The sequence below is a fragment of the Crinia signifera genome, chromosome 4 (assembly GCF_055691185.1).
Source record: "Crinia signifera chromosome 4, ASM5569118v1, whole genome shotgun sequence".
NCBI classification, from domain to species: domain Eukaryota; kingdom Metazoa; phylum Chordata; class Amphibia; order Anura; family Myobatrachidae; genus Crinia; species Crinia signifera.
Window position 1 is genome coordinate 248,517,594 of NC_139220.1, and position 13,923 is coordinate 248,531,516.

At 41.3% G+C, this 13,923-nt stretch overlaps 1 protein-coding gene across 10 annotated transcripts in view; it reads right to left on the reverse strand.

Annotated features, from left to right (window-relative positions):
• Positions 1 to 13,923, reverse strand: part of AKAP13 (A-kinase anchoring protein 13) — a 200,581-nt gene that overhangs the window by 124,311 nt on the left and 62,347 nt on the right. For all 10 annotated transcript variants that reach the window (XM_083184218.1, XM_083184216.1, XM_083184220.1 and 7 more), the window contains exon 5: positions 3,321 to 3,614. In XM_083184218.1, the coding sequence (XP_083040344.1) occupies positions 3,321 to 3,614 (294 nt within the window). The remainder of the gene's footprint in view (positions 1 to 3,320; positions 3,615 to 13,923) is intronic.

Below are 13,923 nucleotides of genomic sequence, written 5' to 3' on the forward strand. Positions count from 1 at the left end.
CATGAAAAAGTGCAGCAAAAATGGCTTATCACCTGCATGCACACTCCCATTTTACACACCTATTCAATTACAAAACTGCAAAAACCAAGACTCGCGTGATCATGTGGAAATCTGCCTGTACACACTGTATACATGAGCAATGGTAATTTGCACCCTTTGCTAGCAATTGGATTCTCCCCTATGTATTATAATGAACAGCACCATTATCTTTTGAACTTTCTACCTTGACTTTCATGTAGGTCAGTCATACACATAAAATTAGCCATCTGAGTTCAGCATGTATGGTTTTTTTTCTGTATACTACACGTGATATGTTGGAATAAGCATAAAAATAAACCTCTGTAAAATATATCTATAAACAGAGTTCTTGGTGACTAATAATATCTTCATTATATGAAGGCTAAAGATTATCACTAGGGTTTAACTGAATGGTATGCCATAAACATTTTATAAATATTCTCTCTTCCTTTAGAAACTGACACATAAGGAAAGAAACAGACATACAGCGATAATATTCACCTGCAATTGCTATGGCCCATTTTTGTTTTATAGAGTACCAAGCAATTAACTATGACATGGGAGGGTAACAAAATATGGATGATAAAAAAAACTGTATTATTAAAATGACTGAATGAATCATGTACACATTTGTTTAATTCAGACTCTTGATCTGTCTGTTAGACATTAACCTCCAATGGATTTTGTACAGCAGTAAACAATTTACTACAAAATTACCTCAATCAAGCACAGTGGGAGCAGAACAGTTTTAAAGTTGTCAGTCTGCTATGACATTAGCATAATGTAGATAGTCATTAATAAACCATTGGAAAGTAATGGGGGTGCACAACATTTGAATGAAAGAACACTGTAAAACAGTAGGTGTAAGTAGGTGGAGGAGTATGCCAGTGCAGTCTGTGATGTCTCTGCAGTAGATGGCTAGTATCAGTTTGGGTTAGGGTGCCTGTGCAGTAGGTGGGGTGCGGGGTGTCTATGCAGTAGGAGGCTGGCAGCAGTTGGGAGAGGGTTTCTGTGCAGGTGTGGAACGTAGGATAGACAGTGTAAGTCGACAATTTGTCCCCAAAAAGTTGTCATGCAAAAGACCAACCTTGGCAAAAGGTCAACATGATTAAGGATCAACAATTTATTTGATTACAGTTTCTTATATAGCGCAGTAAACGCCATTGCACTTTACAATAGGAAACAGTGACAAAACAAACTGGGTAATAACAAACAGAGGTAGTAGGGCCCTGCTCACAAGCTTACAATATATAGGGATACATAAGGACAGAATTCCATAGCATGGCAGTCCCACCAGATTGCAAGACCGTCCTGATGGGATGCAATTAGATATAACTGCTAAATGGAGGTTATGTGGGGGTTCTGGAATATGATAAGCTTGCCTGAAAAGGTGAATTTTTAAGGAACGCTTGAAAATTTGGATGCTAGAGTCTTAATGTGCGTGGAAGGGCATTCCAAAAGGTGGGTGATGCCCAAAGAAAGTCCTGCAACTGTGACTGGGATCTAGTAATGAGTGTGGATGAGAGACGTAGATCTTGTGCAGAGCGGAGAGGTCGGTGGGGATATATTTTGAGATAAGCAGAGACATATATGTTGGTGTAGTCAGAGTAATGGCCTTGAATGTGAGTAGACATATTTTATATTGAATAAAGTAAAATACAGGCAACCAACGGAGAAACTGACAGAGCGGATCAGAAGACGTTGAACGTGTAACTAGGAAGATCAGCCTCGCAGCTGCATTTCAAATGGATTGCAGTGGTGAGAGTCTTTTCTTAGGATGACCGGTAAGGAGGCCATTGCAATAATCAATGCGTGATATAATGAGTGCATGGATTCGAGTTTTTGCAGTCTTCAGTGTAAGAAAAGGACAGATTTTGGATATGTTTTTTAGCTACATGTAACATGATTTAGAGACAGTTTGAATGTGAGGAACAAAGGACAGTTGAGAGTCAAGGATGACCCCTAGGCAGTGAGCGCGTGGAGTAGGATTGTTGTGTTCTCAAGATATCAGGCTGGTAGGAACATAATTATTTGTGTTTTGGAAATGTTGAGTTTGAGGTGGTGAGATGACATCCAAGATTAAATGGCAGAAAGACATTCAGAGACACGGAGAAATACTTACGGTGTCAATTCAGAGGAGGATAGATAGATTTGAGTATCATCAGCATACAGATAATAGTGAAAACAGAAAGAGCTGATTAGTTTCCCAAGTGAGGAGGCATAGATTGAGAAAAGCAGAGGACCTAAGACTGAGCCCTGAGGTACTCAAACTGACAGAGGTAGTGAGGAGAAGGTAGAATCAGAGAAGCGAACACTGAAAGAGTGATTAGATAGGTAGGATGAGAACAAAAAAACCCGCTGCATTCTAGGGACTGTATTGTTTGTATGAGAAGACAGTGGCCAACCCTGTTGAAGGCATCTCTTGCAATAGGAATCTGTTAATTTTATCGGCAATTTGTGTTAAATGGAGAATTATCTGTACAAGAATTCAATGGCAAAATGGGGGTAGTTGTTAACATATTTAGCTTATTTAGCATATGAAATGTGCCTATTAAATTTTGCACAGACAGAACACATTTAAAGTTAGTTAAGGTTTACACCATCGGAGGCAATTCACAGCATAGCCGACTTATTTATCCCTGTGCAATGTGTCTTGATGATAGCCTCTGTCCTGGATAAGAGCTTGGTAGGAAAAAAGCACTTGGGATTCTGGATACAAGAGCCTCAAGGTTCACATCCACAAATCAATTACACAGGACTAAAATACTGTAAATAGGTGAGTGACCTCTAGTTGCCAAACAATAAAATGACACTTCACACGCCAACAACAAATTAATATAAAGCACATACTCAATATTTTGTACAATATTGGGAGTACTTGTCCAATACAGCAAAAATGATTTATAATAATTCTTTATGAATAAAGTGCTGACATATGCAGGACCCTATACCTTGTGATGAAGAACGCACATTCAAATTACAACATTTTGTAAATACTGCAATGATCTATGAGCAAAGGGTCTAGCAAGTCAGTTTGCAATCAAATCGTTATGAACAAACATCATGCGTATTATAATCCTTCTACTTTCAGGACACATGCACATTACTGAGACCTGAGATTTATTTGTAGTGGTTACATTATATTCCCTTTCTTCCAATGTGAAGGACAGATCGATGTATACAGACAGACACAAATACAGATGAACTACTCATATGTATATGTACTGGTTTATGTGAGACAGTCACAAATGCACCACACCTTTCATTTTGAATAATAAAACATAAACGTCTCAAATTATTACCCTTTCTTCCATGCTCTTCACCTAGAACATTCCATCCATTAGGCAACTGCAGGTGTCGGAAAGCCAACGTGATCCTTTCATCCAGAATGGATGCATCCCCGGGAGATGGTCTTGAGCTATCCAAAAACCGTGCGAATATCAAGGCTTGCTGATTGCCAGCATTGGCTGCTAAAAACTGAGCTGAATCATACGCTTCGTCCTGGATGAACTCAAAGCTGTCCACTGCTACTACCACAGATGAACCTTTCTTAGACGCACAAAGTGAGACTTTTACTCGCTCGCAGCAGTCGTGACCTGAAAGACACAAATAGAAAGGTCAGTCAATGAGGACAAACTCTGGTTCGAGAAATTGTTTAAATAGAATTAAAAGCACAAGAAACTGATTATAGTCTCGCTAGTACTATCCTCGGTAGCAGAAAAAAAACGCTACTACACAAAGCAACATATCCATCATTTTGGGATTCAGCCAAACAATAATTGATGCAGGTGAATCCCAAATTGAAACAGAAGTCAAACTAGATTCACACAGATTCTTGGGGAAATTCCATAAAGAAACAATTAATCTAAAACTTTTACAAATGTATTGTTTCATCACTCTTTTCCGGTTTTCTTTCAGCCATATATTTATATTGGTTTATTATTGTAGTTTATTTATATGGAGCTGCAATGGTTCCAGATTTACTTATTTATTCATTAACCGTTTCTTATATAGCGCAGCATATTCTGTTACACTTTACAATAGGAGACGGGGATAAAACAAACTGGGTATTTACATACAGTCAAAGGTATGAGGGCCCTGCTCGCAAGCTTACAATCTATAGGGAAAAAGGCATTGACACAAAGGATATATTTTCTTTATTGTATAAAGTGGAGCAGAATGCAAAAGGTTCCTGGTGTACAAGAAATAAAAGAACATTTGACATTTTCAGACTAGTTTTTAGACAGATATACAAAAATTACATAAACAAAGCCTCTAATTGCAGGGGGACATTAGGAGAGAGGGCCCTGCTTTTAAGAATGTACATTCTAGGAGAATGTCAGTGGACACAAGGTGGGATAGGGGAGCAACATTGTGGGGTGCAGAAGCTAGAGGTTTATGGGGAACAGTGGTAAGGTTTGCTTTAAAGATGTTTTTTAAGTGAGTGTTTCAAGACTATTGAAAACACAAAAAAAGTCTGAGATAGAGGATATTCCGGGAGTTCGGAACAGCACAGAAAACATGAGAGGGAAGTGGAGACTGTCGAGGGTAGACATTTAATTCCACGGGACAGTTCTACATAGGCAACAATCGTCTCCAATTTAGTCACATTGAGCATTAACAACTCTGTCTAATGGGGCTTACACACATATCGATGTATGTAGATGAGCGTTCTGAGCAATGTTAGATTGCTCAGACCACTCAGCACACAGCACTGCACAGTGATGTGTCAACGCTGTGTGCTGAGTGATCTGTCCGGGTCAGCGTTCTCCCGTGAGAACATTGGCCCTAACCGATTAGGAATCGGGCCATGACAAGCACCATCATTAATCACCGGGCAACCCGTGGTGCCACACATCGATATCGCCCCTACACACAGCGATGTAGGGGCATTTCTGAGCGATAGTTAAATTAAGTAACATCGCTCAGAAAATGCCTGTATATCACTACGTGTGTAGGGCAAATTAGGTTATAAATACATGTCTAAAGAAAAGAAGGCCAAACATTACAGAGGAAAATCAAAAAAACATTTACAGTTGGTGAAAATTATGTACACGCCAACAAATTAAATTGATCTGAAGCTGAAGATTTATTTAAGCTGCTCAAAAGGAGGATAGACTGATAAGGATGGCCAATGAAATGCTGATTTGCTCGACTACTTTGTCCATCTTCAAAGTGAAAGGCCACTGAACAAAATCAACCACAAACTAAATATAGCCACCCGCTGGTTCTCCAAGTGCATGTGTAGGGTCACTGGCCTAAGTAGAACAGATGCTCAATGCAAAGTTATGGCTTGGGATTGTAACGTGCTGCAGAAAGAATATGCAAGAGGCTTATACTTCTCTAAATAAACATGGCATTCTCTATACAGAATTGCCAAATATTACTGATCATTTTTCTATACACAAAGGGTGACCATAAATCACACTTTTACACTTGCATGTCAAACAGGCGAGCGGGCAGCACTGTCACATTAATGCCAGAACCAAACATTTACACATATGAATGGGGGATAGATCATCAAATCATTACTGACCATGGAAAAGTTTTCAAACACTACAAACAACTGGGTCTATACACTGTCCAGATGCCTCCCATGTACTCTGTGCTGCTGGGGCGATCTACTCTCCAGATGCCTGCTATGTATTTCGTGATATCAGAAGACAAGGCACCGAACTTATTATTACAACATATACATTTCCGTCCTATGCCCGAGGTTCCCAAACTTTTTTGAATCACGGCACCCTAGAGTATCAGAATATTTTTCAGGGCACCACTAGGCCAAGTTTGTTACCAAAAAATAAATAAATAAGTTGTGCTTAAATGTTTTCCATAGGTCCAGTTATGTAGTGAGGAACACAATTCACTTCTGTTTCCCCACATATTTTATAATTGGAAGCCCCAAGCACTGATTTTGCCTGTTTCATTGGCCATAAATAATTTGAATTGGTTCTGTCCCACCAACCTGAGGCACCCCTGGAAGTGCTCCGAGGCACCCCAGGGAGCCTAGGCGCACAGTTTGGGAACCACTGGTCTATGTGCTAGTTACAGTAAATGGATTAAAAAGAAATAATAAAATGCAAGAACAATTCTGACACACTGTTACAATGCCAATTCTAGAAAGGTGATGGGGATTATGGTTTTGGGATGGGGGATGGCAGGTCGACAGTAATAAGGTTGACAAGCGAAAGGTCGACGTGAGTTTTTCGCTTTCTTTCCCAAAAGGGTGTTTTTTCATCCTTTACTATTCAAGAGGTGTGCCGTGTGTTGTGAGGCACAGCGCCCAGAGCATGGCAAGGGAAGCCTACACTTATACAGTGTCCATGTCGACATATGGCCCTACCCCTGGAGAAATGTAGGGGCAGTTTTTAAGCTATCTAGTTAGATCGCTTAGAAAATGCCCTGAAATTGCCCCATATGTAGGCCCCATAAGATAAAAGCAATTTAATAATAAACAATTCAGAAAATTATTGAAATATCACATTTGGAGGTGGGGGGGGGGGGGGGGGGGTACAGCAATGCTTGGAGAGAGATAAATTACCGTCTGCTGAAATTTCACAGGACACAGTAAAAAAAAAAAAGCCAACAGAGAATGAATAGTCTGGTACTATTATCTCTTTAACTCTTCATCTCCCTCAACAATGTACCAACGCTCCCCCCATGTATATTTGGTAGGTTACTTTTTAAACACTTTTCCCTTGACAGAGACACGTGTCTGGCTGTAGCTGTATGGTCAACATCACCGGTTATAGACTAAAGCTGGGTACACATATGTACAATCGTCGGCCCGTTCTTCCGTTCTGCGGACGAACGGCCGTTCGATTGTATATATATGTACGCAGTCCCGATCCCTTCGTTGCGATCGATAAACGGCCAAAAACGCTCTTGGCCGTCCACGGTCGGTCGGTCGAAGGTTCTTTGCTGCTTAATATTCTTCCGACAGGACGGCTCCATATCGAAAGAAAAGTGACATGTGTACGCACGTTCGATCGATATGCAGCCCGTTCCTGCGATCATTCCTCCCAAAAGCAGCACGCCCATATAGAATAGCCAGATCGGGAGAGTGTGTACGGTGGTACAATCTTTTTCTTGCGATTGTTTGGACGGGAGTACATCGGACGTCGCAAGTAAAATTGTACATATGTGTACGCGCAGATCGGTCGTATGTTTTGGACGGTCGAACGTGTATTCGGTCGATCGAACGGTCGCAAGAAAAATGAAATTGTACATATGTGTACCCAGCTTTACTGTGTTAAGAGGTAACCAATGAATCTAAAGATAAGTGGACAACAACATATAATCTGAGGATATACAGATGACATATGCTGTAGCTGCAGACAAGATGCTGTATTAGGGTTCTCCTAGAAAACGCTAACTTAGCATTTGGTATGCAGATACAATCTCGCAGTCGCATACATATGCCGCAGGTTCATTATTTCAAAATGGTAGTTGTATTAAGAGAAGTATCTAGAGTAGTTAAACATGCACAGGGGTTAAAGCCACTCCAAGCTGGTTTATATATTTGACGGCTGCAGACTGGCTCCAAGGTAGGGGCCAGGGAAGGATGTCTATCACAGGTGAAATACTGGTGACTTTTTGTGATTCAGAACTGGAGGAATAACGGACAGGGAAGGTCCATCATCGAAAGAGGTGAAAGGATGAGGAAAGGAGCTCAGCGAACAGACACTAGGGCATATTTATTGAACTATTTTAGCATAAAACCAAACAAAAATGTTAGTTATGGGGAAATATCTGCAGAATGTAAGCATTGCCAGGATGTTAGTCAGTAGGGGCTTCAGCAGCCGATATCCAAATGCAAAAGTAGACCCCAAAAGTTTCTATTAAGGCTGCAAGATAGGCCACTATAGCCTATGGGCTACAACTCACACAATGTACCAGAAAAAGGATTCATAGACTCCTAGCCTCAATTAAGTGACACATTCAGTGACTAAAGGTTCTGACTTTGTAGCACAAGAGCAAGTCAAGGACCAGGGTGGCACAGGAAGAGTGTGCTGTAGGACAGTCACATGGCAGGCAACGATAGGTATTGGAAATGCTTCCACTATGCACCGCAATAGGCTCATATACACCTGCACACAAAATATACAAAACTGATATTTATTTATACTATTCAAACATCATTTGGAGGTCAAATCAGGTGCTTTGTTAGCCATCTGCTTTATATCTGGAATCCCATGATTAATTATCATTTAGATCATTCTGTCCATAACTAAACTGACAAATACAATTAGAGAGAAAGTAATCGAATAATACTCAATTTTAATTATGAGATTGCATTTACAGAATTGCTTGAAGATCTAGACTGAAGACAAAAACAATAATCGTACAGGTTATAACATGATTACATGTGCCCTGCCATTCAGGAACCAAAACGATGACTCTGTTGGAGCTACAATAGTAAGTCACATAGGAAGCACACACACATATATACAACCTGCATGCAGGAGGAGCGGTATATGGAACATGACAAATGGAGTCTTGTGTCAGCCAAGAACTTTATCCCAGCTTATAAACGTAATAACTTCATTTTACATCTGTGGAGCACAGAGAAATCCAAGCCACTGTAGCGTGGCTGCATGTACCCAGCGACAAGAACAAAACAAACAGTTGAAGCTCCCAGAAATCTAAACTAATCTCCTGGCAATGTGGTGCTGGGAGCAAGCTGCAGAGTTGCTTGGAGTATTTTCACAGATAGATGACACTATGCAATGTCATTATGTCTAAATAGAACTTATCCTGTAATCCAATTAGAGCAGTGTTGGTAGAACTGTACAGCCACATGAACCCTGCACTATGCGAGGCAGCAATATTAAGACCAAAACAACATTCTCTGGAGTGTATACAAGACAAACACTTCAGTATTATTTTAATATATCCAACAAATGCTTATGGCCGTTTAATGATAGATAGGTTACCAAGACCATGCACTGAAATGCACATTTAAAACTAGATTATGTCTACTTCTAGGCCCTTATTCTGGTTGACTTGCTAGGATGTGAATTCGCATCCTTGAGAGAGTCACCCTAACCCCACCTTGCAAATGGTTTACCGGCGCCACCCATTTGCAATTGGGATTCGTTCACAAGGCTTGTGAATGGATGTCTTTCGATGGTTGCCGACCATCGAATGATGGTGAAGGCGCACGCATGGGAAGGCCCTTGAAACGCTGGGCGTTAATGGCCCAGCCTGGCTCACCACGCCCCTATCCACCTACCGCTCGCAAGGCTGGGTCATCTACCCGGCAAACAGTCTTTTTGTTGAGTTCGCACACACCCAGCGTATACACATGCGCAGAAATGCTGCTGCGCATATACAAAATATCGGTATGCGAATTCTCGGCCACTGCGAATGAACCAGAATAAAGGCCCTAATCTATTACATTTCCCACCATAAAGGGGCCTACACACAGGAGATGTTGCTGAGCGATCTGAGCAATGTAGATCACTCAGCACACAGCGATGTGCACTGGGAGATCTGTCAGGGCTAGTGTTCTCCGGTGAGAATATTGGCCCTGGCCAGCGATTAAGTAGACTTATCCAGCATGCAGGACCTTTATCGCCGGGCGATAGTGCCATGCATCGCAATCGCTATGGCCCCTACACCCGGTGCGATGTAGGGGCATTTAAGAGATCTAGCGAGACGACTTAAGGGGTGTACACACGGTGAGACTTTGGCAGGAGATTTTGACTAGATAGTCAAAATCTCCTAAAGGGTTAGTCAAAATCTCCCAGTTTTTCTCCTGCTTATGGGGCCTACACAGATGCCGATATTAAGGCATTTTCTAAGCGACTTTGCTTAGTTTGGCAAAGTCGCTTAGAAAATGCCCCCACATCGGTGTGTGTGTGGGGGCTATAGCGACAGCAATGCGCGTCCCCGCGCGTCTCTGGCCGAGATTGATGAACAGTGTCCATCAATATCGTCAGGGTTCTCTCACCGGAGAACACTGGCGCTGTCCGCTCGCTCAGCACACAGAGCTGACAGCTCGCTCTGTGTTTGGGCTGTCAGCTCTGTGTGCTGAGCGACAGAGGAGCAGAACGGCCCGACCAAGCACAGATAGGTCGCCCTACACACATCGGCATGTGTGTAGGGCCCATAAGTCAATATTGTCTAGCATAGATTGCTTAGCATACATAGACTGTGCAAGCAAGGCAATTAGGACTAGATCATAGACAAAATCGCTTAGTCAAAATCTCCAGTGCATCCATCCAAAATCTCTTGTGCGCCTAGTCACAATTGGCAATTAGCCAAAATCTGACCGTGTGTACGGGCCTTTAGAAAATGCCCTGATATCACAATGTGTGTAGGCCCCATAAGTGTCCACCCTTTGTGGCTACTTGCCTGGCATTATTTCAGCTACGCCGGCAAAGGTGTGTTGTGAAACTGAATGCCTAGGTTCTCAAAAAATGGAAAATAAAACATAATAGAGATGACCAGTCTAATTTGGCACCTGAGCAGCTGGAAGGCCTAATGCCATATTAGGAACACACTTGGTACTTAAGATATAAAGAAGCTCAAGAGCAGTGACAGTAAATAACTGTTTCCATGCTATTTATTCAGAGTTGCACCATTCTATGTCTACAGTCTGGGTGTGGTATGAAGAGTCAGAGGACCAAGCCTGCTCGTATACAATTTTCTGCATCTATCTAAAGAGTATTATGTGCAATTAATTTGCCAGTTCGGTATTACAGTATGGAGAGAAAAAAAACTATCTACACTGTAGCAATGCCCCCATAGTGCTCCCTCCAGGCTCTGGGGTAGTTAGTAAAATACTTTCCTGGGTGACAGCAAAAGCTTAAGATACTATATGCTCGAGTTATGCAGCACAAAACAAATTCAATACCCATATATCACCAAAGAAGGGAATAATATCAGAATTCAATAGTACTCTGAACTCCCAGGGTTAAATAAAAGATTCAATAAATCGTCAGTGTAAAGGTGCCTACACATGCACCGATCCCGGCGGTGCGATGCTATACGATGGGGTGCGCGCTCCCGCGGCACCTCATCGCACAGTACAAAAAGTATGTGCTGCACATACTTTTTGTACTAGCTTTTTCTAGCATAGCATCGCATCGCATGCACATCGTATGCACAAGGCATACGATGCGATGCTATGTGTGCTAGTTAAGCCCACAACGCACGCCGGGATCGGTGCGTGTGTGGGCACCTTAAGTACTGCACATACTGTACAAAAGTGCTAACCAGGCTGCACCCCTGTGTATTCCATTTCCCGTCTATAAGTAGATGCTCTTGCCATGACACATTGAATACTTACTCAAATTCTGACCAATTCTTGCATCCTAAATGCATTTCTAGATTAACAGTGTTGTGTATAATCCATCCAACCTTTCCAACCAATTAGCCTGAATGCATCATTCTACTGTGAAATATCACAGAAAAAAGGCTTATTGCTAAACACAGATTTTATTTACTTTATTTTATCATTTTCCCTCCAAAGTAATGTCATGTATGTTCGCTGCCCATAATATTGGTTTATATCAGTGTTCAAAATACAAATGATTTTATGACACATTATAAATAATATTTGTATCTTGCAATATTATCCGACAACACCATGTGGTATGGTGAAATAGACCATGGAAAAATAAAAACACAAAGCAAACATTTGAGAACAAATTAAGAAGACAAAACTTAAAAAAAAAAATCATATGAAGTGCAAATAAAAGCAATGTGCTGTAAAACATGTGCTTGTGGACCTCTGGCCAGCCAAGTGTTTTAGCAACCGTGACTGTTTATCTCACATGCTACAGAACAACAGATGTCTGTGAATCCGGACATAAATCACAGGGGTTAAATATGCCGACAACTGACCAGGGGAACAGCCAATCCGAGCACAGATCTGGGGCATACATGGAGCAGTCACTAAACCTTAGCTATGAGCAGCAGTCAAACATTTGGCACAATATGCACGCTACAACCATGTCAATGTGCCAGCATCAGAGATCAGCAGATATACATGGCGCCACCGGTGAAGATATACGTCCAATGGCTATACGTACAAAGTATGCATGTGTATATATTACAGTACTTACACAACACAATACTTATAAAGCAATGTAAGGACTGACTGTGGGCAAATACAGTACATATGAACTAAAAAGTACAATAGCTTAGATCATGCATGTCTAAACTGTGGCCCTCCAGCTGTTGTGAAACTACACATACCAGCATGCCTTGCCATAGTTTTAGAAATCTCTAATAGCAAAACTGTGGCAAGGCATGATGTAACTAGTAGTTTCACAACAGCTGGAGGGCCATAGCTTGGACATTTAAGAAAAAAAAATTTTGGAGGAAAAAAAATGCTGCTGTAAGTTAAATGGTAATTTCTTTTTATTTCACAGCCTGGCAACAACATTAATAAACGTTCAGTTTCCTGCTAGATCTCATAAATTCTTAATCGTAAAAACAATCTGGTCAACATCTGTCACAGTAAGAACACTTGTGGCTTTAGCTTGTGCTCAGTGCTGGTATGGCCAGGGCCTTCCACAGATAAACACCTGGAGATGGGGGTTCTAATCTTACTCAGGCCTTCTGACAATTGACACAAAACAGCATAACGGTTATTTGCATTAATGGAACTAGTCAGTCTCAAGAATGGTAAAATGTAATTAAAACTAGTTGGCTATAATATAAGAACATATTATATAGCCATCTGAAAGCTTAGTTTTGTTTAAAAGGAAAAATAAAATACATATGTGCCATTATACACTAATGGACATGCGCAAGCTAAAATAGCAAGAACAATTAATTGCAACCACCTCGCACTTTGACCGATAGATAGCCTGTGTTAGGGGGTGGCAACCTGCCATTGTCTGGAAGTGTCCGAAATAATGCAGGCGTGCCCAGGCGGATTAAGGTGGAGTATATGTTGTCAGCCCTGGCCTCGATCAGCCTGTATCGTTCATAGAGTTGTGGAGGGGTAAAGACCCATACACACGGGGCGATCTGACTAGAGCGCAAACAAATTAAGCACACATCCACCAGTGTTTAGAATGCCCAGCAGCAATCAGTGGTCCCGTGCGTCACTATTGCCTGAATAGATCTTGACTGCAACCTATGTGTGAATACAAAATGCATTTATGTTGTATAAACACATCAAACGCACACAAATATATTTTAAAGTTTCAAAGCATGAAAGAAAGTTAGAGTACTATCTCAGGCTAAGTAATCAATTTATTGCACATATTTAGTGCCAGTTACATATCGTGTCCCCAGTAGTGCCAGTTACATATTGTGTCCCCAGTAGTGCCAGTTACATATCATGTCCCCAGTAGCGCCAGTTGCATATCGTGTCTCCAGTAGTGCCAGTTGCATATTGTGTCTCCAGTAGTGCCAGTTGCATATCGTGTCCCCAGTAGTGCCAGTTGCATATCGTGTCCCCAGTAGTGCCAGTTGCATATCATGTCCCCAGTAGTGCCAGTTACATTTCATATCCCCAGTAGTGCCAGTTACATTTCATGTCCCCAGTAGTGCCAGTTACATATCATGTCCCCAGTAGTGCCAAAAAAAAGTACATTCCAAAACCTTAACTTCTGAAAAAGCACCTCATGTGTAAGATCTTGCTGAATGCGGTTTGTATTGGCTGTAAGACTTTCTGACTTGCTGCAACAAGAATGGGCTAAAGCAGCTTACTACCTGGCACAGGAGGCAGAGTTGACTGGATAAAATGAAACACATTAAACAAGACATGGTATTAAATCAACTAACCCATTTTCTAAATATATGTAAACTCTGCTCATGTAAGCAATATTATAGTTGCCTTGACAATGTCAGGGAATCCAGAAATCATGTAAAAACCAATGGAAAGGGATTATCAGCTAAAAAATGCGATCTATCCTACAGCTATACATATTTTAAAGCATG